The sequence below is a fragment of the Gavia stellata genome, chromosome 5 (genome assembly GCF_030936135.1).
Source record: "Gavia stellata isolate bGavSte3 chromosome 5, bGavSte3.hap2, whole genome shotgun sequence".
NCBI classification, from domain to species: Eukaryota; Metazoa; Chordata; class Aves; order Gaviiformes; family Gaviidae; genus Gavia; species Gavia stellata.
The window spans coordinates 55,176,006-55,203,364 of NC_082598.1; the positions used below are offsets into that span (position 1 = coordinate 55,176,006).

The following is a 27,359-nucleotide window of genomic DNA, read 5'->3' on the forward strand; positions in this document are numbered from 1 at the left end:
ATGATTCTTCTTACCGTGCTGTTCCTTTGCATCATTTCCACCTACTCAGCCTCTGTTAAAGGTAGGTCTGTACCGCGCTTGGTTCAGCTTTTGGCTCAGCAAAGGCATAACTGGTGTGTGTATGCAGATCTGTTCTGCTTCAAAAATTATCATCTTTACTCATCTGTCCTTGAGTAATATGAAATGCATTTAGTAATTACAAAGGTTTCAGCGCTTGTGGCATTCGTGTCAGCAGAAGGGATGGAGGAGACAATGTTTTCAGGTGCACAGGGCCAGCGGTGTGAGCCAGGAGGCCGGAGATCTTGACCTTGCTTAGTCAGGACATGCTGTGCGGGCACCGACTTGAAAGGGACTATTCACACGCTCAAAAGTTAAACACACAGAAGTGATCTGGTGGAGCAGAGCCAGGAAGTGCTCAGGGCTCTCCAGGTTTCAGCTTCTGAACAGTTGACTCAGCTACCACTGAAGTCAGTAACAAGCATCCCATTAATTTCACGGGGAGCTTGCTCTGCAATAAGTCATTAAAACCTGGATGTCTGCACAAGGCCCGGGAGCGGGGCTTTACTCAGGTGTCCTGACAAAGGTCAAGGGCATGAAATCTGGAGACTGCCCGCTTCAGCAGTGCCAGTGTGTGAAGCAAGGAAAGGTGTCTTTAGTAGTGGCCCTTCGTGTACAACCTGACATTAAATTTAGAGGAGCAGCAACCTTAAAACATGAGCCGACACCTAGTTTTTAGTTTAATGAGGATGTCCTCATCATGATGAGGAGCGGGGGGGCACGCCATCCTAGGTTAAACTATTAAAAAGGCTTTAGAGGTGCTCTCATGGGTGCCTCTGCCTGCTCCCTGCAGGGGATCCAGCACACTGTATCCATGTAAGCACAGAGCAGCAACCTTCCTCCCTACCTCCCTACCCCCTTACAACAGGAGTTATAAAGCAGAGAAGTTTGCAGGCAGTTCCTCTACCCGTGAGCATATTTCACAAGAGTGTATTTCATGAGACCGCCAAGTTCATGGCTAGATACCATCGTGCCACATTTCTGGTGTCTGCTCTTCCCAGCTTGTCTTTAATATCAATTAAGCAAAGCTCCTTGATGTGAAGTAATATTTGCTTGTCACTTTACATCCCCAGGGTAGTGAGCAAGCATTTTCTCATTAATTAGTCCTCCCTTCAGCTCTGCCAGGTCTCATCTCTCTCTTGTGCAGAGACTGAGAGCTAAATTACTGGCCCAAAGGCCACTTAGTGCCTCAGTGGCAGAGGATTAGGATAAGTGTTCTACCTTTCCACCAGGCCATGCTGCCTTTTGGAAATGGTGAAGGACTATTATTTCTTTAAGTCAGCTAGATCAGCACACATGAAACTTTCCTACTGCAGTTTCACTTGAAAAATGTTTTCAAAGAAGCGGATGGGTTTTGCTTTTTAAAGCTATCCGGTATCAGAAACAGTGGCAAATATAATTTATGAAGGTAGAGCCAACAAGTAGTTAGAGACGCACATGCTATGCATGCCATATGTATTAATAAAAGGCACAGGACTTGACAGCTGTCTCCACTCATGCAGTGTAACCTTCTGTATTATACAGTATCATGATTTAATTATAGACTTGGCATGTTACCCTTAATGACAGACACTTAACATTACTAGTCAAACTATGTGTTATGCACTCCACCTTGAAAGCAGGCACTTCTGACCCCAAGAGAGCATGGCTGATTGCAGACTTTATGTCCATGTCTCCTCCTTTCTCAGTCAGTGGGACATTTGCCATCAGCTGAAATGGCTAGGTGGCAAGGATCCTAGTGCTCTGCTGAATACAAAGGAAAGAGCTTCTAAAGGCAGGGGGTTTTTTTAAGAAAAGTTTCTATCAGAAAGGCATAGGAATATTCCTTTTTGAATAGTACCAGTGTTTTCTTCATGAAAGATAGCATGAAAATTTCCTTACGCTGTTTTGAATACTGGTTCTGGGCAGTGACACTGCGTCTCTGTCCCTCAGCCACCAATATCCCCCTTGCCTCTCAAACTGATCACGCTATCCAATTGTCTCTCTTGGCTTCCCCATTTCTGCTGGGGTAAGTGTTAGCTCCTTGGGACTGCCTTCAATACTGCTTCATCCCTGCTGCTTCTCTTATGATCCACGGCTGGCTCACCCTTTTCCATCAGTGACACCAGTCTTGCAACTAAAGGTGTCTTCTGCCCTGGCTCCTGCAGTGTTTTCCATGTATGAAATGGTGAAAGCTTTCAGAACCTAATATTCTTCTAGCTCCCAGAAATACTTTGCAACTATTCATCTCTTCCATGACACTTGCAAGAAGCTGCTGTGTCATTTGCTCATCTGTTTCCTTCAGGGGGGAACAGCTCTTTTGTATGGGGGGACAAGCAAATGCTAAAAGGGAGGAAGAGGGAAGGAACTCTTGCAAAAGTTAAGAGATCTATGGGTTGAGCTGTGGGAAAAGGAAGAGGATAGGTGAAAGGTGCTTTTAACTGAAAAGAGAAAGGGAGCAAAACCACAAACATCCACCTTAACTAATAAGACACGTCTCTCAGCACCCAGATCACTTTTCTTGGACGTGCTTTCACCCCACCTTTTATCTTTAGATGGGACTGTGTCACCCTCTGTGTATAGAAGGCACCCAGTGGGTGGCAATCGTAAAACCTGAGCCGATACTAAATCATTAGCACTGCCGTTTCTGCTGCAAATGAAGGACATTTTGAACCAGGAAGCAACCAGCTCCAAGGTACTGCAAGGAATCAGGGGTGTCCCTGAAAGGCGCAGCCATCTCTGGGCAGGCACTGAGCACCCTCTGCTCTCAAGGGCAATGTGGCTTCAAAGCTGATAGGAGTGAGGGGAATTGGGGAAGTGGCTAGGAAATTCACAGTAAACCTGAAGAAAGGGTTGTACGCCTCTTGGTGACTTTGTTTTGAAGCAGACATGCAAGACATGCAAACCCAGAAGATCCCTGTCGTGCCAACATCAGTGCCTCAGCCCCCCTGCAAAAAAATCAATAGTTACAGCTTTGAGCTCTCACATGCAGACAGGCTGCCCCCCCCCGGGATTACCAAACTTGCTGTGCCACATCCCCAGCTGGTGTAAAGCATAAGACAGTTTAGTTCTGTGCAGCTTTGCCAATTTATGTGACTTGCAGACCAAACTTGGTGGGGATGCCGTTTTCCTCAGGGAAAGATTCTTTGAAGCTGACCTTAATCTGCTGCTATGACATCTGAGTGAATAGGGGAAGGAAGTGAGCAAAACCTTAACAAAAGGGTTTTTGGGACTCTCTGAGCACTGCAGGATATATCCGTCCAGCCATGATGGACTGTGCACCTACCTAACTGAGATTTAAAATCTGGGAGTGAAATAAGAAAAGACTTTGGTTTTCCTTTTTACCAATGCGTTGATTTGAAATCTATTTAGCAGAGTCAAATAAAACACTGAGGGACATAGCATAAATCAAGATAGCCTGTTGATTCTCTGCAAGGGACTTTGAACAACCTGATTACATTACAGCATGCTTGAGAATTTGTCTGAGATGTTTTGATAGATTTTTCTTTTTTTTTTTTTTTTCCCCCCTGAACTTGTCATAAGACTGAGCTGCATCTCCTTGAGGACAGCACTTTGCTTTTCTTAGATTAACTCTGTTGTGAAGTTGTCGTGTCTGCTCTGTACCTCCTGAACTCCATGAAGAAATTCCCAGTGGATTCAGTGGTGCAGCATTCGGGTCCGAGAGGCTGGTGCCGTGCTGCTTATAGATAGCACCTAAGGTCACTGTATGTGTATTTGCTTTGTGGATGTAAGAGCACTTTGTGCATAGCCAGCTTCTCCTCCCTTCCCTTCCCTCTACTAACTGACTTCATCAGTTTTTCTTGTGTGGAAGAGACCTTTGTAGCCACCCGCACCAGAGGAGGGAAGCTCTTGAAAGCAGTGAAAAGGGATGTTATGTATACCCTGCGTGACAAAATATTCAAAGGGTGTTCAAAAAGAAATTGGTTTTCCTTAGCCACAGATTTTAGGGGCATGGTCTTAATTCCTGTGCCTGAGGCTGGGTAGAGAGTTGTGACACTGGTGCCACACATTCCCTGCATGGCTGTGCGTGAGAGAAGAGAAAGAGAAGAGAGGAAAGGGTGTGGTAGTAAGTAGTTTTATAAAGGAAAAATAAAAGTCATTTGTATACTACAGATTTCATTTATACTAACAAGAGTTCAACTGAATCCCTAGGGAACAGTCTATCTGAGTTGTTGTTAATGCAGATGGAAATGGCACCATAAATTCACTATGACAGAGTTTGGCTTTTATATCCCTTAAAATACATCAATTAACAGCAGAGGCACAGCTACAGGGACAATTATTTAGTTTAAAGAACAAGGGCTTAATTATTTAATCTAAAAATTATTTTCCCAATGTCTTCATTACATTCATGTCACCCCTGGGCAAGGCTCTCAATGGAAAGATTCCCAATAAATGTGCAAGAGATGCAGAGAACAATTTCTGTTGGCTCCAACAAATTACATCAGTGCATTTCAAGTTGCTAAGCACACAAATTGCATGATTAATTACAGTATTTTGAGTTGCAAATAATTTTGGATTAATTTCTAATGCTAACATACCCAAAGTAAATAATCTGACTCTTTTTTATTTATTTATGTATAGAGCTAGAACAAAGGCTTTTCTGGACATTCTTATCTTAAATATATGAGATTAGTGTCAAGTTAATAACAAAAAAACCCCAGCTGCTCCAGTGGGGCAGCCTCTGTAATCAAGAGTAGCAGGATCAGTTACATAAACCTTTTGTTGGCAATTCAATTTTTAATTTTTCTAAAGGTGTTTTTTAGAGAAAATGACAGATTATGTGAGTTAGTCAATTCTAAAACACGCTTTGTTTTTGCTTTCCGAACAGGGCACACTACTGGACCAAGCTTAAATAATGACAAGCTATATAAATTTGCTTACTCAGCTGAAGTGTATGTTGATCAGGTGAAAGCGTCACTGCAGAGAAGTGCCGGATACCGGATTTCTTCTGGTGTGGATGTCAACCTCTTATGGAGAAATCCTGACAATGATGATGACCAGTTGATCAAAATTACGGTAATTAATGCCAACAGAAAACTGAAAACATGCCCAATCTTTTCTGCATTTATCTGCTAATCTAATATTGAAGAACTCATTTTCAGAAGATGAGCTAAATCTTCTATTCTTCTCTACTCTCATCAACTAAAACCAGCTTCTTCGATAAGCTGATTCATATAGAATAAGACTTCACAAGAATATATCTAACATCATAAGCCAGAACTTCAGAATATCCCCTATGTTTTGAAATTGCTTCATACATCTAGAGCTTCAAACAACTGGTGTGCAAGCACCTACCTGAGGTTGTCTGAAGTCCTCAGTTCTCACTACAGATCATGACATTTGCTAAATACAAACTGGGTTTGGTACTTAGCTTATTTTCCCAGCGGTGAGTGCTGGTTTCTTTTGAAAACATAGACATAGTAATCATGGAAGATTAATGATCAGAACCAGAAATGAAGAAATAAAAAAGATGTATTAGGCAATTTAGTCTATCCAGCCTACTCCAGGCCAATGTTAGACAGCTCTCTACATGAATTTTCTCTGCTTTTACTTTGCTAGATAAGAGATGTTCAAGTTGAAAATGTGAGTGAACGTCCAGCTGCTAAAAACATCTTCAAAGGAAAAAGCACAGAGAAGATCATCGGGAAAGAATATCTGGAAGCTTTACAGAGGCCCATAGTTCTTGAGCTAGTCCGTGGAAAAGTAAGACCCTGTCTTTTAAAATTCAATCCCTGAGGAAACCTGGGAGAAATATTTTCTTACAGGCTTGGAGAATTTACCAATTGACTATCCTCTTGGTGTTCTTAATATGCCATCGTGTCCTATCTTTCTACACAAAACACAATAGTTTAGAATGGACTGTATTTTACCTGTACAAGGGGCCCTTCCAGCCCAAGCCTCTAGTGCATTGAGAACACCATCAAGTACGGAAGTAAACAGCAGCTTGGCCACAAATATATGGGTACACATGTAGAAATATGCATAACTGCTGTGTAAGATTTGTGCTGTTGACTTCAGTGAGGCCAGGATTTTATCTGAAGGCAGAAAAGGAGATACAGTTTGTCATGCGGGAGGTCATACCGAGTCTGTGAGGAACAGTGTTAATCACTTTGAACCCTTATCAAATATTTTAGCATAACTGCTTTTCCCACCTCTCTGGCTTGCTTATTTACTTCAGTATCCCCTGCAGTTTCAACGGTCCCAAGTTAATGAGCTTGATGCTGAAAGAACTACCATCTTTAATGTTGTTCTACTGGGAAACTGTCTCCAAAAATCAGAAGAGAAGGGACAGTGAGCAGGTGTGTCTCGGTGTGTGCCTGGGTTTTGTAGCCTGCCCTGAGAGACCACCAGAGCACTGTCCCACTGCAGGAGCACCCATGTTCAATTGTAGCTCTCAGAGTCCCAGTTTTGCTCGGAAGGGGATTCAAGTAAATCCATCTTCCCCTCTTTTTCTCTGCAGAGCTGCTCACTTGTCCCCTTGCGCTCAGCCTACTGCTCCGGCCAGGGAGCGGCAAGGCTTGAGCCATGGCTGCTCCCGCCTCCTCTCCACGCTCCTTCACCCTCTCGTTGCTTGTTGCATTAGGCCAACAGCCCCGCTCTCCCCCCCCCGCAGCCCGAGCAATGCTGGGCAGGTGGGACGTGGGCAGAGGGGCAGTGAGAAAGGAGGAAGGTTGAAGGTCACACTCCCTTTTCTCTTCTGCAGAGCGGAGTGAGGGCTGTGACACCCTATCCCGGCAGGATCTTTACCTCCTGCTGTAAATAGGCACTGAGCACATACCCTGGCCACCAGCTCAGCCTACTGAATTGCAGCTGCTATCAGGCCTGCTCAGTAACTTCCAGACTCAGCCTTGTCATCAGTTTTACACAACATAAAAAGAAGCAGGTCAGCACTGGCTCCCAACTGTACACATCCCTAAATGAGACCAGAGGTATCAGAAGAACACAGTCAAAATACATCTGCTCCTAATAAATTAAGCAGTTCACACGCTGAGATTGAGAAGTAGTATTAAAAACTTGGGCTTTTTCTCAGAGAATAGGGTCTGTACACTCCTTTTATGATTTCTCTGTGGTGTGATACTTTCATCCCTGGCACAGTGATTTCACTTTCCAGGGTTGCCCCGAGATAACACACTGATTGTACTTACAGTTCCTGAAAAAAGTGCACTTTTAAAGCACCTTGAATGCAAAGTGGAGGTGCAAAGTCTCATTACCAGAGGAGAGGCTCAAGCACAACAGTTGACCCATGAAGTGCAAAGGTTGTGATGTGTTTGACACGTCATTTAAGTCATTCTAACTGTGATTTACCTATGATTCATTCTAGGGTTTTGTAACCTGTGATTAAAGTGCAACAGATACTATGCCCCTGTGGGGAGGGATTATCTGAGGATTATGCAGAAAAATGAGTTACTTGTGAAATTATGTAAAGTTTCCCATTTCACTTCTAAATTCTCTCTAACTAACAGGAAGATGCTCACTGCACTGACACTGTCCTTAGGTACAGCTGAAGCCCGAAACATGTTTGTACTGTTATCGGTGGGCCCTGCAGCCCCTGGAGTTCGCTTAAATAAGGGCAACAGGGCCAAATTCAGTTTCCCAATCAGAAAAAAAGTAAAGGCAGTTTTTCTAGAGAGGATCCTCACTATTCCTTTCTCATTTAAGCAGATTTGTTATATACTTGTTTTTTATTCCTACAGGTAAAAAACTTCTACTCATATCAAAATGAACCTGGTTTTACCCAAAATATTAAGAGAGGTCTGGCTAGCCTTTTCCAGCTACAGCTGCACTCTGGTGCTGCCCATGAGGTATGGTGCTATATCTGGCAAGATAATCATCATCAGAGAAACAGGCAGAGCCTGGTCTGCTCTGAAAGGCAGACCTGTGGCTCCCGCTGACTTCAGAAGGAATGAACTGTGACAGAAATCAGTCCTTTGATTGCATTTGAGGTTGGGCATGTAAAGACAGTCTTCTGAATATTTGGTGACACAAGTCGAGTTGCTGCAATTAATGTAAAGAATTGGTGAAATCCATTTGATTTAAAATGCTTTTACCAATTTAGCAGAATTTGGTAATAAATCAACTTAAACCAGGTCACTATAAAAGAGATTATACTGATGTTTAAAGTCGGTTGATTCCTAAGCTCAATTCAATGGATTAGGCCATTTTAAATCAAATAGAATATCCACACAAGGTTAGCAATGGTTTAGCCGCATCCATTTAACCTGCGTTACGTTGTTAAATTTCTACATCTGTCCACGTGAGCAAAGCTGGAACTCGAATTTGTGAGTGTAGTGCCAGCTGCCAGGTGTTTCCTAAATTTTTTGTTTAAACAAACATTGTTACTTTCCTTCATAGCCATCTAATGAAAAGCACGCCTGCCTATCCAAAGCAGGTAGTTAGAAACACTGATATATTCAAAACTGGTAAATAAACCCAAACAGTGCAGCGTCTCAGGTACAGGATTCCAACAGTGGAGAAAATGGTTCATCTTTGGAAGGCATGCTGGAGTCTCAAAGATAAATTCAAGAAATTGTCCTAATCTGTTTTTTTCAAGGTGGACATATCTGGGAAATGCAATACTACTTATCATGTGCGGCAAAATCAAGTGACTAAAATAAAAGCCCTGGACTCCTGTGAAATAGAAAAACAAGGATTTACCAGCCACAACAAGGTATGATTTCTTTAACAAAATAAAATCTGTTCTGCTTGTTTAAAATATATTCTTAGTAGCTATTACTCATTTTCTCAAAGGTCCTTTCTTGCATTAGAGAAAGTAAATTCTACATGTACATTTTGTAGTATTACTAGTAAAATTTCATATGTAGTACCCATGGGGAGAACAGGGAATGGATTCTCCTCTTGTGTAAACCACCTTGGCTCAGCTGACATCGAGTACAGCACACCAATTTGCATAATATTTGGATCTCATCCGTAACATATTTTAGTTTCTATGTGGATTTACAGCACTTTTGTCCTGGCTTTTTTTGGAGGAAAATACTAGATACAGTCACAGTCATAGTGACAACAGTAACCTTTTTGCCAGCTCCTAAGTCACAGCATTTAGTCTACACAATAAATGCCAGGCAAGATGCTGACTCCTGAATGGAGCCCAGTCAGGCTTGCCTGGAAGGTCAAAGGCTTCCCAAATGCACAGGTGTAATGTAGGAGATGTGCCGTAGAGGTAACTGAAGCCCTACTATGGCCTTAATGGTCCTCCACTACTAGTAAATGCCTTTCTAAGCAATTACTACTGAGCGCAGGCTGGACACACGCTGAAGGCGCTGGGATTGTCCGCATCAGAAACGGACCTTTCTCAACTCAGACAAGTACAAAGGTAGCACACGCTTTGTTAATAAACCGCCTTAACACTATGACTGAATTCCTGATTTTCACACTTGTCACTAAGACTTCATCTTGTTTACAAACAGATCAAGCAAGGTGGCTGGCTTTGCTTCCCAGATGTGAACATGACAATCTTATTTACAAGACATTTCCTTGGAAAAGCTTCTCATCTTATTTAAAGTGTATTTTTAACTAAATGTAGTACCGGGCATTTTCTCAGTTGCAGCCTGCCCCATAACTTCTTCCCCTCCTTCCCCTTTTTTTTCCCCTGGTACGTATCGAATTTGAAACACACGGTGCAGAAATGAGTGGCTTCTTGTTACAGAAGGAATTCTTGAGAACCTGGTTTATAGGCTTAGCTTGAGATGTTATCAACCCACATGCACCTTCCTCATTTGGCTCTGTTTCATTACGAGTTTTGCCCTGATTTGGAACTGTGAGCTCTTTTCATATTCTGTTTTTTATTGATCACCCCTTTTTCTGGTTTATTTTTTAATTATTTTCAGATTTTAGATGGCACTACAAAAGCCACATCTGCCACAATTTATGTGCTGGAAGACAGTTTCATTAAATCCATCAAGGCAGAAGAAAATTATGTTTTGCTTCTGAATTCCAGACGAAAAACAGGTGCCAAAATTGTTTCAAAGTAAGTTGGGCAATTTGACTGTCATTGATGGTAGCAGGTCTAGTGGTTCAAGTCAGGTTATCTGTGTATGTCTTGTAGCATCAAGATCTAAGGCTGTAAACTCTCCAGGTAACAATTTAGGTCTCTCTTGTATCCATATGGTACATAGTCCGACTTTGATAAAGGGTTCTACCACACTGCAAATAATAAATAATGGCATTCATAAGAAATTAAATGAAAACAGCTGGAATTGGCCAAAACGTTTTAAGCAACACATTACTTCTGTAGGTGTTCTGTTTCTGTGTCCTCTCCTTTCTTACGAAATACTTCCAATGGATCCCCATTTCTAGCATGCAAAAGTTCAGAAGTATAGAAAACAAAATCTGCTGCACAGAAAGGAAACAGTCTGTTAGACTCCAGACTCCAAAACACTGGAAGTTTGGAGATACTTACACACAATAAATGATTCAGGCATCTCCTTAGTACTATGATATTAAAAAAATACACATTCAAAATCTCACTTTCCAGATCTTCTTATGAACAAATATATGAAACATATCAGAATATATATGGTTACTGAAGGCTATTTACCAGGTGCTATAAATCCATACTTTAGAAAGTGTGTTATTTAGGTATTTTATGCCACATACCTCTAGCAGTAATTCTGCTGGTATCAGATACTGCTGTTACCTTAAAAAAGCCATAGACTTGCCATGTTCTGAACATTTTAAAGTAAGGCTTCAGTAAGTCTGTGTTCTATATTTTTGGTCTGTGGAGGGGTTTTTTGTTTCCTCTTGCTGTGATTTCTGCATTTCTGCTCTAACGGTTGAGCTCTAATGGTGTCTTCACCGTATGGATACACAGGCAGAGACTGGAACTGAAGTCAGTACCAGCTGGCCCTGGACTGATCGCTGGGAAGCAAGTCGCCAGCGTTATCAAGACCTTGGACTCCAGTTACGTTGCTGTGCCACTAGTAGCAGAGCCAGTCAAATCCGAATGCAAAAAGTGTCCTTCGGTAAGTAAACACAGGCTTATTGGACGTCAGGTCGGTTAGCTGAGCAGAACAAGTGTGAAAGAAGTTTCTGTCTAAGCAGCCCACTAGGAGAGGTCTAATGTAGCAACATAAAATACGCCCCAGAGGAGGGAGCACAGTAGTGATGCAATGGTGCTCCACCACACAAGGGTGTTTCAAGGTCTACCTCTAAAAGTACCAACCGGTTTGCTTCTCTTTCAAAGATTGAGTGCAGTATTTTTCAAGACCACTAGAAAATAACAACCTTTTGTTTTATCTCATCTTTGCCAACCTTGAGTTGGCAGGAGCTTATTTCCTCTGGATAATGGAGTGGGAAATTACTTTTAAGATGGTTGGCCAGTGTTTAGAAACAATTCTGTCATGGAGGAGCTGAACCGCTCCTGGAAATTAAAGGTAGTTAGCCATTCCTTAGGCAGGCTAAACATTTGTTGGTAATATGCCTAGCCTCTTCTTACTGCCTGACCCCAAAGGAAGTCTTTTATTTAAAAGGCTTTATAGGTATTTCATAAGTATAAAATGGGGCGTTAGTATTCTTGGCAAGTCCAATACTGTTCTCATTTTTCCCCTGGAAAAAAACCCCAGACTTCTTTTTTTATATTTAAGACATCTAAAGACTACTAAGAGCTTGGTACTGTAAATGCATCATCTTTTGTTTTACTGATGCTATTCATCATAAACTAATATAAATTGCTACAGTGACTGTTAGCAAACAGTTTTAATGCTATTATCATTGTGGAATGAATTTAGCAGTGAATGGGAACATTAATTTAAAGATTATTATTCTCTGTCAGTTTTTGATAAGCAAGATAAGGCTTCTATTCAGCACACATAATTTTAATCCTCCAGAGATACTCCTTATGAGCACAAATACCTTACTATATTGGAACTTGTGCTAGTTATTTGGAAGTAGCATTGCACTGTAATAATTTATCTTGTCTAATGCTTGTTGACCTGCAGAGAAGATAAAAAAATATGTTGGAGGAAATTGAATTAAAATGATGCTGCATGCATGCCGGAGCAGTTCTGAGCAGGGAACATCAAGGGATCTTAAACAGAGCAGGGACAGGTGCTTTTTCCCTGACTCTGCCCATCGGGGTTTGTGCTGACCAATTTGTCACTTGGAACCAAGTTTGTAGTAATAGTTATAGAGATAATTTTCAGACCAAGGTAACAAACATAGGGCATAATTCCAGAGCACTGGCTGGGGACTGAGCTATGTCATTATAAACCTAATGGCACGATGAGAATGAAGTCCTGCTTTCTCACTGTATTTTACAGTAACTGCTATGAAAAGATGGGGTCTATAAACAGAACACTGTATCCAAAGCAGCAACATAACATTTGGTACTTATATATCATAGTATACATTAATGCCATGCTGACATGGTATGCCCTACAGTTTTACATTTTCAAAACCCTTTTTAAACCATAACAGGTCTTATCTCTCTGTTTATTAATTTGGTAAAATAACCATTACTATCCCCACTTTACAGATGGTAGGCACTAGATTCTGTGAGGCTATGGCCAACATTTACATTTAAATTTAGGCCTAGATTTCGGTGTTTAGACATCATAAAGCATGCTCTTTTCAGAAGAACTCATGGTTCTTACATTTTTTTTATGCTTATGGTTCCTACAGGAACGGATGCTTGCCACTTCTGAGAGTGAAGTGGGTTTGTTCTGTCTTGTGCAGCCAACCTTTGTAGGTTGGTAAAGCAACTGTCAGGCACTGACATTCAAAACCAACTCCTGCTCAGTTTAGGACCTCTTGGTTTGGCTTGAATTTTCCTAGAGTGCCCACAATACCTCTGGTCTGGTCTCTCTATTGGAGAGACAGAGATTCGTGTCCGAGCTCGGCTGAGTTGCCATGTGGAAATGCATGCATCTGTGCCTTAATCCTTGGGATATTCAATCCAAACTGCCTGACATTCACATCAGGAGGACAAGGCCCCTTGCAAAAGTCAACTGCGAATGCTGTTTTTTAAAGTCATGGTCACTGCAGGAGATGGCAGCTGCTCCTTGTAGCAGTTGAATGGTTACAGCATCCCCGCAAAGAGGAAGACTTGGTCTCCACTCTCTTTTGCTTGAGATAGCTCCATCTCGCCTCTCCCACCTTGCTCGTCTCTAGGGTATGGGCTAAGCTGACTAAGGGCAGCCCACACAGCTGGGCTCTGCACGGGAGAAAATACAGGATTGATGAGGTTAGAGATTTTCTGCCAGGCTATGGTGCAACTTCAACAGGGGGAATAGAAAGTGCCCCATATGTTTATCCAATTTCAGCTTATAATAGCCAGACTGACCTTGGTGCTAAGCTCTAGTGACCAGTTGAGGTTAACAGACCCATCTGTGCCTCAGAACATGAGCTCCTCCCAGCTGGTCATTAATCCTCAGGAAATATCCTATGTCTCAATCATTGTTGCCTAATTATTGTTTGTTACAGTTGATGGAAGTTGCACTCTGTACTGCTGAATGATTTGCCGGCAGGTTCAGGTGTTATTGCCTAATACAAAACCCATGAAGAAGGGAAACATTTTAGTAAAGGTCAAATGGGTGCTAGTGTTATTTCCCTCTTGGGAAAACTGGAGTAAACACTGCTGCAAAGCACAGCTGAGTTTTCACCAAGGAATGTTCTCAATAATTTGAGATAACAGAGGCAAAGGCAGGTGAGAGAGGAAAGGCCAAAATGCCTGCACCAGTTTCTTATGAGAGTGTATCTGGAAGGACAGATATAGGTGGTTTGGTACCATGTTAACTCATTCAGGTCAAAACTGTGGTGCGTGGAATAAATACAGCAACAACATATGAAGAAGCCGATACCTGTTCCAATACCATCTTACCTATCATTTTGTACAATAGCCACAAATCTTATGCAGGCTTATGACTAAGAAATGGCAATTACTTATGGGACACTTACTCCTGTTCCACACTAACCACTTACAAAATTACCATATTCTAAGAAAATATGATTCATTTGTGAGTTGGGGATGTGCATCTCCCACTTCAAAAAATCTGACTTAGGAGAAAATGGGAACAGAAGGCAAACACTGTATTCACCAGAAAGCACAGTAAATTTGCAAGAGAAGAGAATTCACCTTATTCCACTTACAGTATAAATGATCGTGTTTTGTTCCAAAATAGACTGCATTTAAGGCAATGTGCATTATCAGGAAGGTACTGAAGTGTTGGAAGAGAGACAGCTATAGAAAGGTTTCAAAGATATTTGTACTGGGATATCATAAATTAAATAATACCTAGCTAAAGGATCACCAATCTATTAAATTTCAGCTAATTTGAGCAATAGCTGGCCCACATAGCTGCATTTATTATGTCTGATTTTGAGAACTGAAACCACAATCTGAGAGATTTGACATAACGTGAATTATTTTGCAGCTTTCTGAACACTGGCAGAGCATCAGAAAACATATGGATCCTGAAAAACTTTCCAAAGCTGAAGCAGCAAGAAGCTTTTTGTCCTTCATTCAGAACATCAGAAAAGCTACGAAAGAGGAGATACTGCAGATTATTAGAAGTGAAAATAAAGAACTTCTGTAAGTCATCATGAACAAGCTTTCAAAAAGTTTAAGTTACTTAAAACTGCAGAAGTGCAAAATGCATGCAAACAGATTCAGTTCTACTGGTGATGTCCTAGCAATGCGAAACCAGTATTCAGTACTGTCTACAGGAAAAGGATTTTTTTTAAAAAAGCTGTGTTTGGTTTTGTAGTGTAATATATTTGCAGCACATTGTTCAGCCCCTAAGATTGCATCTACAATGCAAGGCAAACATTCTTTTTAGCTTACCCAAAGGTTTTCATCCCAACTACTTGTTCTGAAACACTCTGTAACTTGTTCTTGACTTGTCTATTTGTTTCCTTCAAATGGAAATACAGCAAAGAAGGGCATGGGTCAGCTCTGGATATTACCCTAATGTTAGAGTTTGGGTGTGAACAGCATGTGCACCTAGACTTGGGAGTTGGAAAGCATTTCCGAGTCCCACCGTATAGTCAGGATCTTTCAAACAAATTGTAGCAGTTGTTAACAATAGAGATAAATGTGAGAGTAACTCAGGTAGCGTAGAATCCTGTTCTCTAGTTTCCATTGTGTATGTAGAAATAAAACACTTTTTTCCATTTACAACCTTGTCCTGTAAACTTCAAGACGCTCGGGATAGTTCTGGTTTTTTTAATACTTCTTGGTCTCATATTTGCATAAATTCAAATATTATTATCCATAGATATGAATAATTTGGGGAGTTCATCTGCCATTTTGAGGTGGAAGAATTCAGGGACACCTTTTCCAACAAGAGTAAAAAATACTGATTCTTAACTGCAATGAAGAGAATTTTCAGCACATTAGCTTCTTTCTTTCTATATGCAGCAAAGTATTTTCAGTATTTTCTAGCTCATTACAATGATACGTTCATTTCCACTTCCTTGTAGTCCACAGATAGTGGATGCCGTAACCTCCGCTCAGACCCCAGCATCGCTGGAGGCCGTCCTGGAGTTTCTTGACTTTAAGGATGCAAGCACTTCTATCCTGCAGGAGCGATTCCTCTATGCCTGTGGATTTGCTTCTCACCCCAGTGAAATGCTCCTGAAATCTTTAACTGTAAGTCAAAGGACAAAACAAATACAACAGAGTTAATACTCTTGAACCTCATACCTGTCAAGGAGAAAGGGAAGAAGAAACAACCGTTGCTGTTTCCTATTTTCCTTTCTTTATCCCTTCCACAGTTTCCTTTAAGTGTGCCAGTAGCATATAGCCTGGAAACAACCAAAATTCTTAGGTCTGGTCAGAAAGTCTATTTACTTTGTAAAATGTTACCAAATCTACTGCTTAGAAAACAAACATCATTCTGAGTGTTAGCAAAACAATTTGAGGATGAAAAGCTTTATCAAAGTCCTGTAACCATTTAATATTCTTTTTTTTTTTTTAAAACATAGCTTCAAAATCAATTTACTGTTTGAGACACTGAATGTAACTCAAGGGAAAAATGGCAGTCAGTTTTTATATGTAATGATAGAGCAGTGCTTTGCTTAGCCTGAGCCCAGGTCGTTGTGGTCATCACTGCCTTTGCATTGCACTAACTTTCACAGGAAATGAGGGATGGTATTCAGCCCACAACAGACTGTGGTTCATCATATTTAGACAGAGAGACTAATTGCATTGCTTTTCCGTAACAGGCTAAGTTCAAGGGTGATATCGCCAATGAAGAAATCAGAGAAACTCTTGTCATTGTCATGGGAGCACTCATCAGAAAGCTGTGTGACAGAGAAGGCTGCAAGCTTCCAGTGAGTATTTCCTATTCACTGCTGGCCAAATTCTGGTCTGCAACACACGTGAATGATCCTTGCTGATGTTACTGGGAGAGTGTGAGAGACACGGGCAGCATATTCCCCCCCCCGTTTTAAAATAAGCCCATAAACGCCTATGTTTGATAGAGAGGATTTTTTTCTTTTTAAATAGTGACATCTACTTTGTCATCTTTAGGCTTTAATCTGGCCTCTTTCCATTTCTATGGATTTTTCCCAATTTGCCCTCATTTGACAGAACTTTTTCTCACTGCCTAGTCTGCCAGCAGAAGCAGTACTTGTGCTCCGTTGTCCAAAAGCTTTGCATGTCCTCAGAGAAACACTGGAGGACCCAGGATCTGTTTAATATTTGGAGTCACTGTAGGTTATTTCAGCTCTGTGAGGAAAATTCATTTGTCCAAGTACTCAGCTCTGCCCCAAACATGCATAGAACAACCCAGGAGGAAGGCTACCACCTTGATCATGGACTGAATAGACGCTGATGATAGAGGGTGAGGTTGATCAGACAAGGCACTGCAGCCTGCTGGATCTGTGCTGTCCGGGATTGCAGCACACTGCTGAAAAGACACAGAGCACCTGAATGGCCCTTAGGATTCCCTTTTCCCTTCCCCCTGTTAATTGCCAGGCACTCTTATAACATTATATTATGCAGCACTAAAGAACACTTCCCTTGTCTTTTCTTGTGGGGACATGTTGGCCCCACAAGTAAGACCTGTGAAGACCCTGAATCAGGGCAGAAGCAGCTGGCAAATGATAAATCTACGGACCAGGTGTCACTGTGGCTATAGCCGCTTTCATTATGCTTGAAGGGTGCCACTGACATACCATTTACAAATGACAACTTTGCTAATCCTGTGCAATGATGCTTTGAAACGAAAACATGCTAGAACGCAGCCCTGCCCCTCCTACTTCTGTGAAGGAAAAAGATGGGTTTATGATCACCATTTAAACGTGATGTTGATTTTCTTTAGGCTGTTGTGGAAGCCAAAAGGCTGATTCTAAGTAGACTGGAGAAGGCTAAGAAAGATGACAACGTGAGGATGTACCTGCTGGCACTGAAGAACGCACTCCTTCCCGAAGCAATTCCACTGCTTCTGAAGTATGCCGAGTCAGAAGAAGGGCCCATCAGCAATGTGGCTGCCACCGCCTTGCAGAGATACGATCCTTCTTTTCTCACCAAAGAGGTAAGAAAATATACTGCCCAAGAAAAGAAGTGTGAGAGACTGTATTAAACAAAAGTATAAGTTAACAGAGTTCATTTGTCAGTCCCACTCTTTTTAAAGATGCCCCACATACGTTCTTTTTTTCCTCTGGGAAGTTATTATACACACTTCAGTTCTGGCCAGAAATCTCTACACATTCCTGCTTGCCAAATCCCAGCTCCCAGTTTTTCAGTGCTAGTCAGCCTTTGGCTCCAGAGTCACACACAGCCATCGAAGGTGGCAGGCAGCCTGCAGGGAATACTGGGCTCCCTTTGCAAAACACTGCCTTCTCTGTGATGTACAGGAGACATGAGGAACACATGGGCACCTCCGTAATCCCTGTCCTTTCTTGTGCTTTCACATAGCAAGGCAGAACACATGAAGTAAGAAAAGAGTAAAATAGCTGCATCTTACCTCACAGCTTCCAAGAGTAAGAGAAGACATACAAAATAGTGCAACATGAGGTCCTGCCTCTGCTGCATTACCCTCCATCCCATTTCATACCTCCTGCTGGCAGCTGTGACTGAGGTTGTCAGGGTGCTGCTCTGCAATGAATGTGCCAGAGGCCGTTCTGTCGCTGGGGCTACATGGCTCTCCATGGACTTATCTGTAACAAAGATGTGTCATAACCTTCTCAGGGACATGAGGCCACCACAGGCACTATCTAGAAAATTAAAATTGCAAGATTACTATTTTTTTTTAATACATCTTCCCTTAGCAGTCAAGGAAATCTCGTTCTTGATCTTATCACTGACACAGTATTTTGATCTTAGTGCTCCTACTTATTTACAGCCTCACTGGGAAAATCAGTGTGGAAGGCTGTATTTGGACTGTGGCTGAGAGAACATAACATGCCCCACTTGCCCATGTGGTCACTGAGCTATACATGTCTCGTACATTCCAAAAGGACCATGAAAAACAGGGTGCTGAAAATATATCCTTATGTATTAGCCTTAGCTATGGAGCTAGCTTAAGCTGATATTATAAACGAGATTCCAGGCTGTACTTTGCCCAGTCATCTGTGTGAGCACTGACTGAATGATCTGTTTCCTGACCAGGTGAAGAAAACAATGAACAGGATATACCACCAGAATCGTAAAGTCCATGAAAAGACAGTGCGAACCACTGCAGCTGCTATCATCTTAAACAGTAACCCATCCTACATGGAAGTGAAAAACATCCTGCTCTCCATTGGTGAACTGCCTCTGGAAATGAACAAGTACATGCTCTCCATGATCCAAGATATACTTCACTTTGAAATGCCTTCAAGGTACATTAAGTTCAGTATAAATAAATACAGCTCGCCCTTACTCCTTTGCAGAAACCCAAAGAACACACAGGTTCTCATGAATTACTACTGTAAAATTTAAGGAGAGTATAAAAGGATGCCTGATTTTTGTGTCACTTTTAAGTATTGATATTTCAGAATAAACCTCTGCATTTCAATGACATTCATTTACTATCTAGTCACATTTTCAGAGGTACAAATAAGAATTAGGCATCTAACTTGCATTACTGTGAAAAAGGTCATCTGTTGGTCTTAATTCTCTCAGTGGGGCGCTTACTTTTATATTTTAAGAACCAGTGAACCAGAAAAATTTTAAACATCACAGCACTAGAATGAAAATAATCTAAATATCTCTTCTTCTCAACACCATTTAATTTTCAAGCAAGACCTTTGCTTGCCTTTCTACCTATGACTGCAGGGAGTAGCTGAAATTGGAAAAGAGACTCTGGGTTAGGGCAGATTTTTATTTGGAAAATGTGAGGGTTTTGAAGACCCTCTTTTCTACTGAGAAATTCACCCTCTTTCAAATTTGATATTTCTACAGAACAGTAATACATTTGGTACCATAACATTTTTGTGTCTCTGTGTTTTTGTTTGTTTGTTTGTTTGTTTTGAAATACCACAGCAAAACAGTTCGGCAAGTTCTGAAGGACATGCGTGCTCATAACTATGACCGCTTCTCCAAGATGGGCTCCTCCTCTGCCTACTCTGGCTATATTACACGTATGTAACCATGAAACTGCCTTTTAACCCTGTTTGTATTCCCAAACATTTGATTAATCCACTAGTTTAGTCACAGGTACCTTCTTTCTTTTTTAATTAAGGTGGTCCTGATGTATCATCCACATACAGCCTTGACATCCTCTATTCAGGCTCTGGCATTTTAAGGAGAAGTAACATGAACATCCGTATTTTCGACAGAAATGCTGAACTTCATGCCAGCCAGGTAACTGCCACACTGTACATAAAAACTAAGCCGGTATGCGGTCCTCTTCTTACAGCTTCTAAATCAATTCAGCTAGCGCTTAAGACCATAATGGTCGCTGCACTGGGCAGAGAACAAGCCAATAACAGGGGAAAAAGAAACCCACAACAGCCAATGAGGCACATATTTGCCCTAACCAAAAGACAGGTGTTTTGTTCTGTATCATGTATCAAGTACTGTCTCTGGTTAAAGCTTATACTCTTTATCTGATGTAATCAGTAAAAGCTTTACGAGTTTGTAAAATCAAGTCCTGTGTTTCGGATATAACGTAGAACAGAAATAAAAGGAGTAGGTCAAATGTACGAATCAAAGAAATTTAAATGAGATGTCTCTGTTTTGGCCTTTTCTTAATGTTGAGGACTACCTTCAATATTATAATCCTCCTAAATTTCTGCAGGACAAAAATTGTGCAGTGGCACATGTTCAGGTTTTCTTTCCAAATGTCTGTGGAAAATAGTCATATGAATAAAGCAAAATTTGTTTGAAAGAAAAGTAGACTTGGGATTGTGAGCTGCACGTGGGCAAATTCTGCCTGCATCTAAAGGGAACAAACATGCTGTGAGATTATTTTATTTTCCATTTTTCTAGCGGCTCTACCTAGTTCCCTTAAGTCTTAACCTCATATGTTTTTACCTACAACTACATAAATTAGAGTTAGGCTCTTAGACATCAAGAAAATGCATAGGGTTGTTAACAGCCTGGGTCAGGCAGAGTTTTTTCATTGATTCTGTATCACTGTTGCTTCTTAGGTGGTGATTGAAGCTCAAGGTCTAGAGTCCATAATAGCTGCAACTCCTGATGAAGGCGAGGAAAACCTGGACTCCTTTGCTGGCATGTCAGCCATTCTGTTTGATGTCCAACTCAGGCCAGTTACATTTTTCCAAGGGTACGGTGATTTAATGTCTAAAATGTTCTCAGCAACTGGAGATCCCATCAACGTGGTGAAAGGACTTATCCTCCTGACAGATTACTCACAGGTACTAATAGCACACTGTTTGCTTCTTTTTCTGTCTCTTAAGCACAGATGCTCCCTCCCCCACACTGTTACTGTAGGACATCTTATTTTCTCTTCTTTTCAATGCTGATAAACCTGATCAATGTTACATAGGCTTCTCTTACTATGGTAGCAATAGGAAGGTCACAGGTATTAAACAACAGAATGAAATTACATGAAAAGCAATCTAGAACAAAGGTGAGAACACATATTGTTCTAGAAAACAAAGCAACACTGAATAAAAGCAAATCCAACTGAGTTTCCTGTAGAAAACTATTGCTATCAGCTATTGCCTCCCCTCCCACAGTTTCTTGTAATACAATATTGTCCCATGTGACCACCTAAGTTTTCCTCTTCACAAGTTGTCCAGAGAACTTACGTCCAGTTAGGCAATATCTGTCAGGCACTGAATGAATGAATCATTGGTAATCAAACTTTCCCAGATAACTAACCTTAAACGAACAATGCTAAAAGGTCCAAATTTCAAATGCTTATCCCTAGGCAAAAGCAGGAATTAAAATGAGTATTACTCAGTTTTTATGCAACTGTCACCCCAAATGCTCTCTTAATTTTATGCTTAAGTATAGACTCATATACAAATATAACTGGCTACATCATGTATTAGTGGAGAACTGAAAATCTAGACATCTCTCTGAAACTGCAGGGCCAGCATTTGGTTTGATATTTTTGTTCTTCCCAAACAGGGATCTCCTTAGAACCTGTGGATTTAATAGCAGCACTCAGCTCATGAAACATCTGTGGGCTCAAAGTTTACTTTTTACTTTTCCCCTTTAATTCTTGGCAAAAGAAAATGCCAAAAGCAGATGATGAGAAAATCCACTCTGATCAAAATTACACAGAAACATCCCCTGCACATGACAGCTGTCCCCATCCTGAACCCAGCTCAGCCCCTTTATAACGGTATTCCAAGTCTAGAGGGCTTCCCGTGTAGTGCACAAATTGGCGAACTAAAGCTCATTCCAACAATGCTTTACAGTTCACACGCAGATTATGGGCAAAAACTTTACCATGACCTATTTAACAAACAGACTGCAGAGGTGAGAAAGATAATCATGTCCAGTCCTGAGCATATGAGCATGGTGTTTACAGAACTAAATATTTCCAACTGCTGTGCATGCAGCAAGCTCCATACATACCCTGGCTGAATCAGCTGGCCGGGCACCCCGAGGGCTCTGCCAGCCAGCAGATTCTCCACTCCTCCTCTTTGGAGAACCTCACAAAAGCCTGGGGCACACCAGGGCTGGGACTGCATGCCATTTTTAACAGTATCAGGGTGTAACAGTTTCGGTCAGTCAGTGACTCCCTGGAAGCCTGGGCAGCAGAGCGATGAGATGGGATCCCACCCTGCTTTCTCTCTTGGGTTGCCACTAGCACAGTTGCTGCCTAACCTCTTTGGGACTCAAGCAGTGGACACAACCAAAAGTGTGTTCACAACCAAAAAGGCACTTGTTCTTACCTCTACACTCCACAAAGGCAGAAATGGTTTAAAGCACTGTTGAACACAGCTTCAGGCTGAGCTGCGTTTTAAACACAGCATGTCTTTCTAAGAATGGTTTTACAGTTACGTTCCGGGTCAACAGCAACATCAACATGGTTTGGGCACTTCCACATAATCCGGTTAAGCTTCATTAGAAATGCTTTCACTTGTCAAGTTCTTGAACTGTGATTACAACTGTACCAGCAAACACTGTCAGAATGGAAGTGTGAGTGGCATAACACTGAAACTGAGGAAAAACAGTGCAAGAGAGCCATAATTAATCTAGCTCCTTGATAGCTGAGTACTACCTCCACTTTCCCTGGCCAGCATGGACAGGCCTTGCCTAGAATGTAAGCCCCTTTACAAATTCATACGGTAGACAACCAAGCCAAACATGGATTTATCTTATTTCAGAGAAGAAAACCAGGCATGGGCAACAGTGCCCATTCTATGATACCAAAACTCAGTGTGCCACAGCTGGCTGCAGTGTGATTTCAGAACAGGTGAAAACCAAATGTGAGATACAGACAGCGCAGTTGAGATCAAACATCAAACGGATGGCTTGGAAGCCAAGACTGGAACTTAAAAATGAGGCAACTGAATTGTCAGAAAAGAATTTATGTAATATTTGGGTTGCAATTTTTGCATTGGTGCAGCCTGATTTTGAGAAAAGTGATTTTTAAATATTAGAAGAGTTCTGCCCCCTATTGCTGTTTATAAGGATCATTTTGCACAGAAAGACCAAAACTGAGTTGTGCTCAAGGTGCTGTCAAATCTACCAAAAAACTCCCCCCCTGGAAAATAGCTTCCTTTCATTAACTTTACAACTGCAGTAATCACAATAGGCACATTTTGGAGAGGTGATTTCCAAGTTAATAATATTGCTTCTAGAGCTTACACTCCCGCCCACCGTCTGTAACATCTTTTCTCACACAACTCCACAAACTGAAATCAGAGTGTATTTTACAGCCATTGCCAGTTCTCACAGTGTTGTTTGAGGGTTAAGAATAACCGTCCAGAAGTTATAATTCCCTCTATAAAATAAGCAGCTCTCGTAAAACTGTTTTTGAGACTCCTAAGTCACCTGCATTAAAGTTCAGTCATGTTAATATTTCTCCTAGGCAACACACCTGCCAGCAGCACAGAGAAATTAAATGCTGTATTAATAGTTCAGAGAAACCATTTGAAAGCCAGACTCCAGTGGAAGATAGCCAAAGTTCCCAAAGAAGTGCCAGTTTCAGCCGTCTCTGTGTTGCATTACAGTAGCACTATCAGTGCAGTTCATAAAGAAACTTTTCTTTATTGAAACATCGCAGATTTCAGCATTTTAAACAGTAACAAACTACTGATTCTGATCTTTTGGATCACATTTTCCACTGCAAATGACATACAACGCTTAAAATAGGAAAGGAAAGGAAAATACTGCTCCTGAGGAGGCTGGCTCCCTGTGATTTACACCTCCCATCAGCCTGGACTGGATTTGCACATGAGGCAAAGGACAGGACTGAGATCTAAATAAGGAAATAGATGAGCTAGTAAAACACAAGACGAGTTCTCCTTAGCTTCTCTGCTGGTTTCAGTGACAAACCTGACTTAATTCTAGGTAGCTTTTAAAGCCTTAAACTGTGCAGCCATTGCAAACCAAGCCTACTCTAATATTATTAGGTGCAATTTGACAATGCATCTAAAAATATCTGCTCCTCTGGTTGTGTGTACATGTCTCTGCCAGAACGTGTACTGTTACCTCCTCACTCATTAACAGCTGCCCACCAATTCAGTCCCAATTAAAAGCAAAGTAAAATAAAGTAAAACAAGCTTTATCTCCACACCCAAACAGACTGACAAGGAAAGTATTCCTTGCCCCATTGCAGTCAGTAGAAAAACTCCCTTTGATTTCAGAAAGACCACAATTCCAACACATGATTTTTACTTGGGTGAAAATAAGAAATCAGTGCACAATATGACCACGCTTGCTGGGGTCGTGCTGGATTTATAAGCCGCAGCCAACACACTGCATTCTTGCATTAAATCTCAAGCCCACTTCAGCAGCAACTGACTGCAAAGTTGGTTCTGCCAAGGAGATTGTTTCAGAGATTGTGTATTTGCCCTAAAATGTGAAGTAGCCATATACAGCCACCATAATTATCCAAGTCCTGGATTACAGCAGGAAAACTTTAATGCTCTGAATAAAAACCTCCCCAAATGGTGCTCCTTGCTATAGGGATTAGGAAGCCAGACTGTCTCTGCTTGCTTCTTTCTTAGCTCTTGGGACAGCATTAGCTGAAACCACTGGGCTACTGAATAGCTAAGAAGAGAAGAGAGACTTTTAAGGTGCCCGGACATCAAAAAGGGGGAGGAAATTGGGTATTCACATGTGCTACAAATGCCTGCAGCATTACAGGTGCTGAGAATACCACAGGCACAGAAACCCTCGAGGAGGGAGAAAACCAGCTGGGAGAGAGGAGGAAGTGTCCTGTACTCGAGGGACATGATCAAAACAAACTGTTCCCAAATTAATGGTTCTTTTAAAACAGTGAATTAATCCACTAGTTCTTAGGGAAGCAGGACAACTATATAAAGTGAGTTAGATTGCCAAGCTGAGTGAACCTTAAAATCTTGGCTGTGTGCCGAAACTTAAAAGTAATGAGCTGCCATGACCCTGAGCTATATTATCGCTTCCGAAACGGACTCCACACAGTGTGTTTCCAGTCCAGCCGTAGAGCTTTCTAGAAGCCATGGGCACACTTGATGGTTGATGGAAAATGCATGAAATGCAAATTTACGGCGGCAATTAAGGTGCGTTAGCTTATAGGTTTGGCCACCCAGCCACTGAAGACGTAATTCCTGCCGTACGGTGGGTTCGGAGCCACTACACCCTGCATGACTGCTTGCAGCGCTTTGCATCCTACTGCCAATACGGGGCTGCCTTTGGGTGTGCTGAAGAAGCCACATTGCACTGCACCATTGCTGGGGCTCCAGTGAGGAGTTTAACCTGACTTAGCTGGACTGCCAGCAGAGCCTCCGTGAGGCTTGCTTGGTAGCTCTTGGGGACAGAGGCTGTGATACTCCTTGCAGTGATAGTCCTTGCAAAAATGATGCCAGCTGGCACCTCGCCTTAGCCTCATCCCCTTTTCTAGGGAACGAGGTACATCAGGGCTGTTTTGTCCACCCTTTCAGAAAAGCCCTCTGTTCCTTTTTGTTCCTGCAAAATGACAAATGGCACGATGGTAGTACAAAAGGGAGTAAGGAAACCACTGAGGTCTGCAGTCAGTAACGGGGGGTTACCTGTGCTTTCTGACGGCTCTAGGACATTCAGCTGCAGTCCGGCCCAAGGGCCAGCGCGGAGTTCCTGGGCGGCCTGGCCATCGACATCTCAGGAGGGATGGAGTTCAGCCTGTGGTACAGGGAATCCAAAACCAACGTCAAGAACCGGTGAGATACTCCGAGCGTGCGCGCTATAGCTGTAGAGAGCTCAGACTCCTGAGCCCCGATAGTCCCACTGAGAAGAATTTAAATATTAAAGACCTTGCAGATGAGTTAAATAACAGTTACGTGCATGGGAGAACATTTGTATTTCTCTTTTTCTTTCCACCTGGGTAATACCAGTTCCCACTGGTCTCATCTGAACTTATATACCTTCACCTGAAGAACAGGCTCCTTTGAGGGCAGCTTTTATGTATGGATGGTAGGACTGTTTGCAATTTAATTTCCTCTTTCTTAATGTGTTTTGAATTAATTGTATTGCTTGAATTTATTTTCAGGGTAGCCATGTTTATAGCTGGTAACACCGAGGTGGATTCCTTCTTTGTAAAAACTGGTATGGAAACCACTTTGGAAGTAGAAACAGCACTAGACTTCATCTCCACGGTGCAGTTTTCGCAGTACCCATTTTTAGTCTGTATGCAGATGGACAGAGTCGAGTCTCCATTCAGGTAAGATATAAGAGCACACAATTTATGAGCCGTCCTTCCAGCCAGCTGCTGAATCTGGAACTTTTGGTGTTCACAGCCACGAGAGATTAATAACAGAGGCCAAATTTCAGCCTAACACTGTCAGGTGCAACGTAGGTTGTTAACGCACACCAAACTCTCTGCTAACCCATTCTTCCCTGTCCTCGCCCGAGATTCAGAAAGGACCTGTCTGAAGATCACAACTTGCTCCAAATGTGCATTTTAGTCTGATTTTCTAATTTGGTTTTGCAAGTAAACTAACTGAAGTGGCAGGACACTGGTCCCCTCGCATACAACCCGTTCTGATGGTGACCTGAAACTTTGCCAGCAGTAGTTCTCTATTACACTGCTGCGAGAGGAAGTGCATAGCTGTTAACTAGCTGAAGTTGAAAGCTTTCTTCATCATCTGCGATTTACTAGTGTTGACAAAAGTACCTGGTGTGTTAAGTTCTTGCAACCGTCATGTTCTGTCATATTTTACTAAGGCACCAACTTTCCTGAAAGCTAAACAACTGCACAGTAAGGTAAAAAAGATGCCTTCCAGTAGCCAAAGAGTAGTAATTGCATTGCCATGTGAGAAGCTGGGTTTACTACTCTCTCCTAATCCCTATTTGCTAAGACCTAAGGGCGATAACATTTGCAGAGCCTGTGCCAGATTTCCATTCAGGCTTTTCTGATCCAAAAAGGTAAGTCTGAGAGGAATGAAAGAACTTGAGGATCTCCAAGAATTCCTAAAAAAACAGTATCTGTTATTCTGCAGATACTACAACATCTTCTGGTTATACCTACACAGTGTAGAAGTGTAAGCTCATCTGGACGTAAAGTGTTTCTCTCTAGCCTCACCTACACGGTACAGATTTTGCATAAATTTGCTAATGCCAGACCACCACGTTGTGTCTTTACAGGCGTTACGTGACTAAGTATGAAAGTCTACCATCTGGCAGACGGTACACTGCAAGGAGAGGGAAAGCAGAACTGTTGGCAGGCAATGAATATCCTCTCCATCAAGAAAACTCCAACATGTGCAGGAAGGTTTTCGGTGCGAAGTCTGATTCCTCCAGCAACTGGTTTTGA

General features: G+C 41.8%; 1 protein-coding gene across 1 annotated transcript; it reads left to right on the forward strand.

Moving 5' to 3' along the window:
- MTTP (microsomal triglyceride transfer protein) lies at positions 1-27,359 on the forward strand. The gene is made up of 18 exons (XM_009807125.2): positions 1-61; positions 4,889-5,076; positions 5,620-5,763; positions 7,755-7,862; positions 8,612-8,728; positions 9,906-10,045; positions 10,889-11,039; positions 14,448-14,605; positions 15,496-15,664; positions 16,240-16,347; positions 17,340-17,552; positions 18,629-18,840; positions 19,484-19,581; positions 19,683-19,804; positions 20,593-20,820; positions 25,643-25,767; positions 26,097-26,267; positions 27,191-27,359. The coding sequence occupies exons 1-18, from the start codon at positions 1-3 to the stop codon at positions 27,357-27,359; spliced, it is 2,682 nt and encodes an 893-aa protein (XP_009805427.2).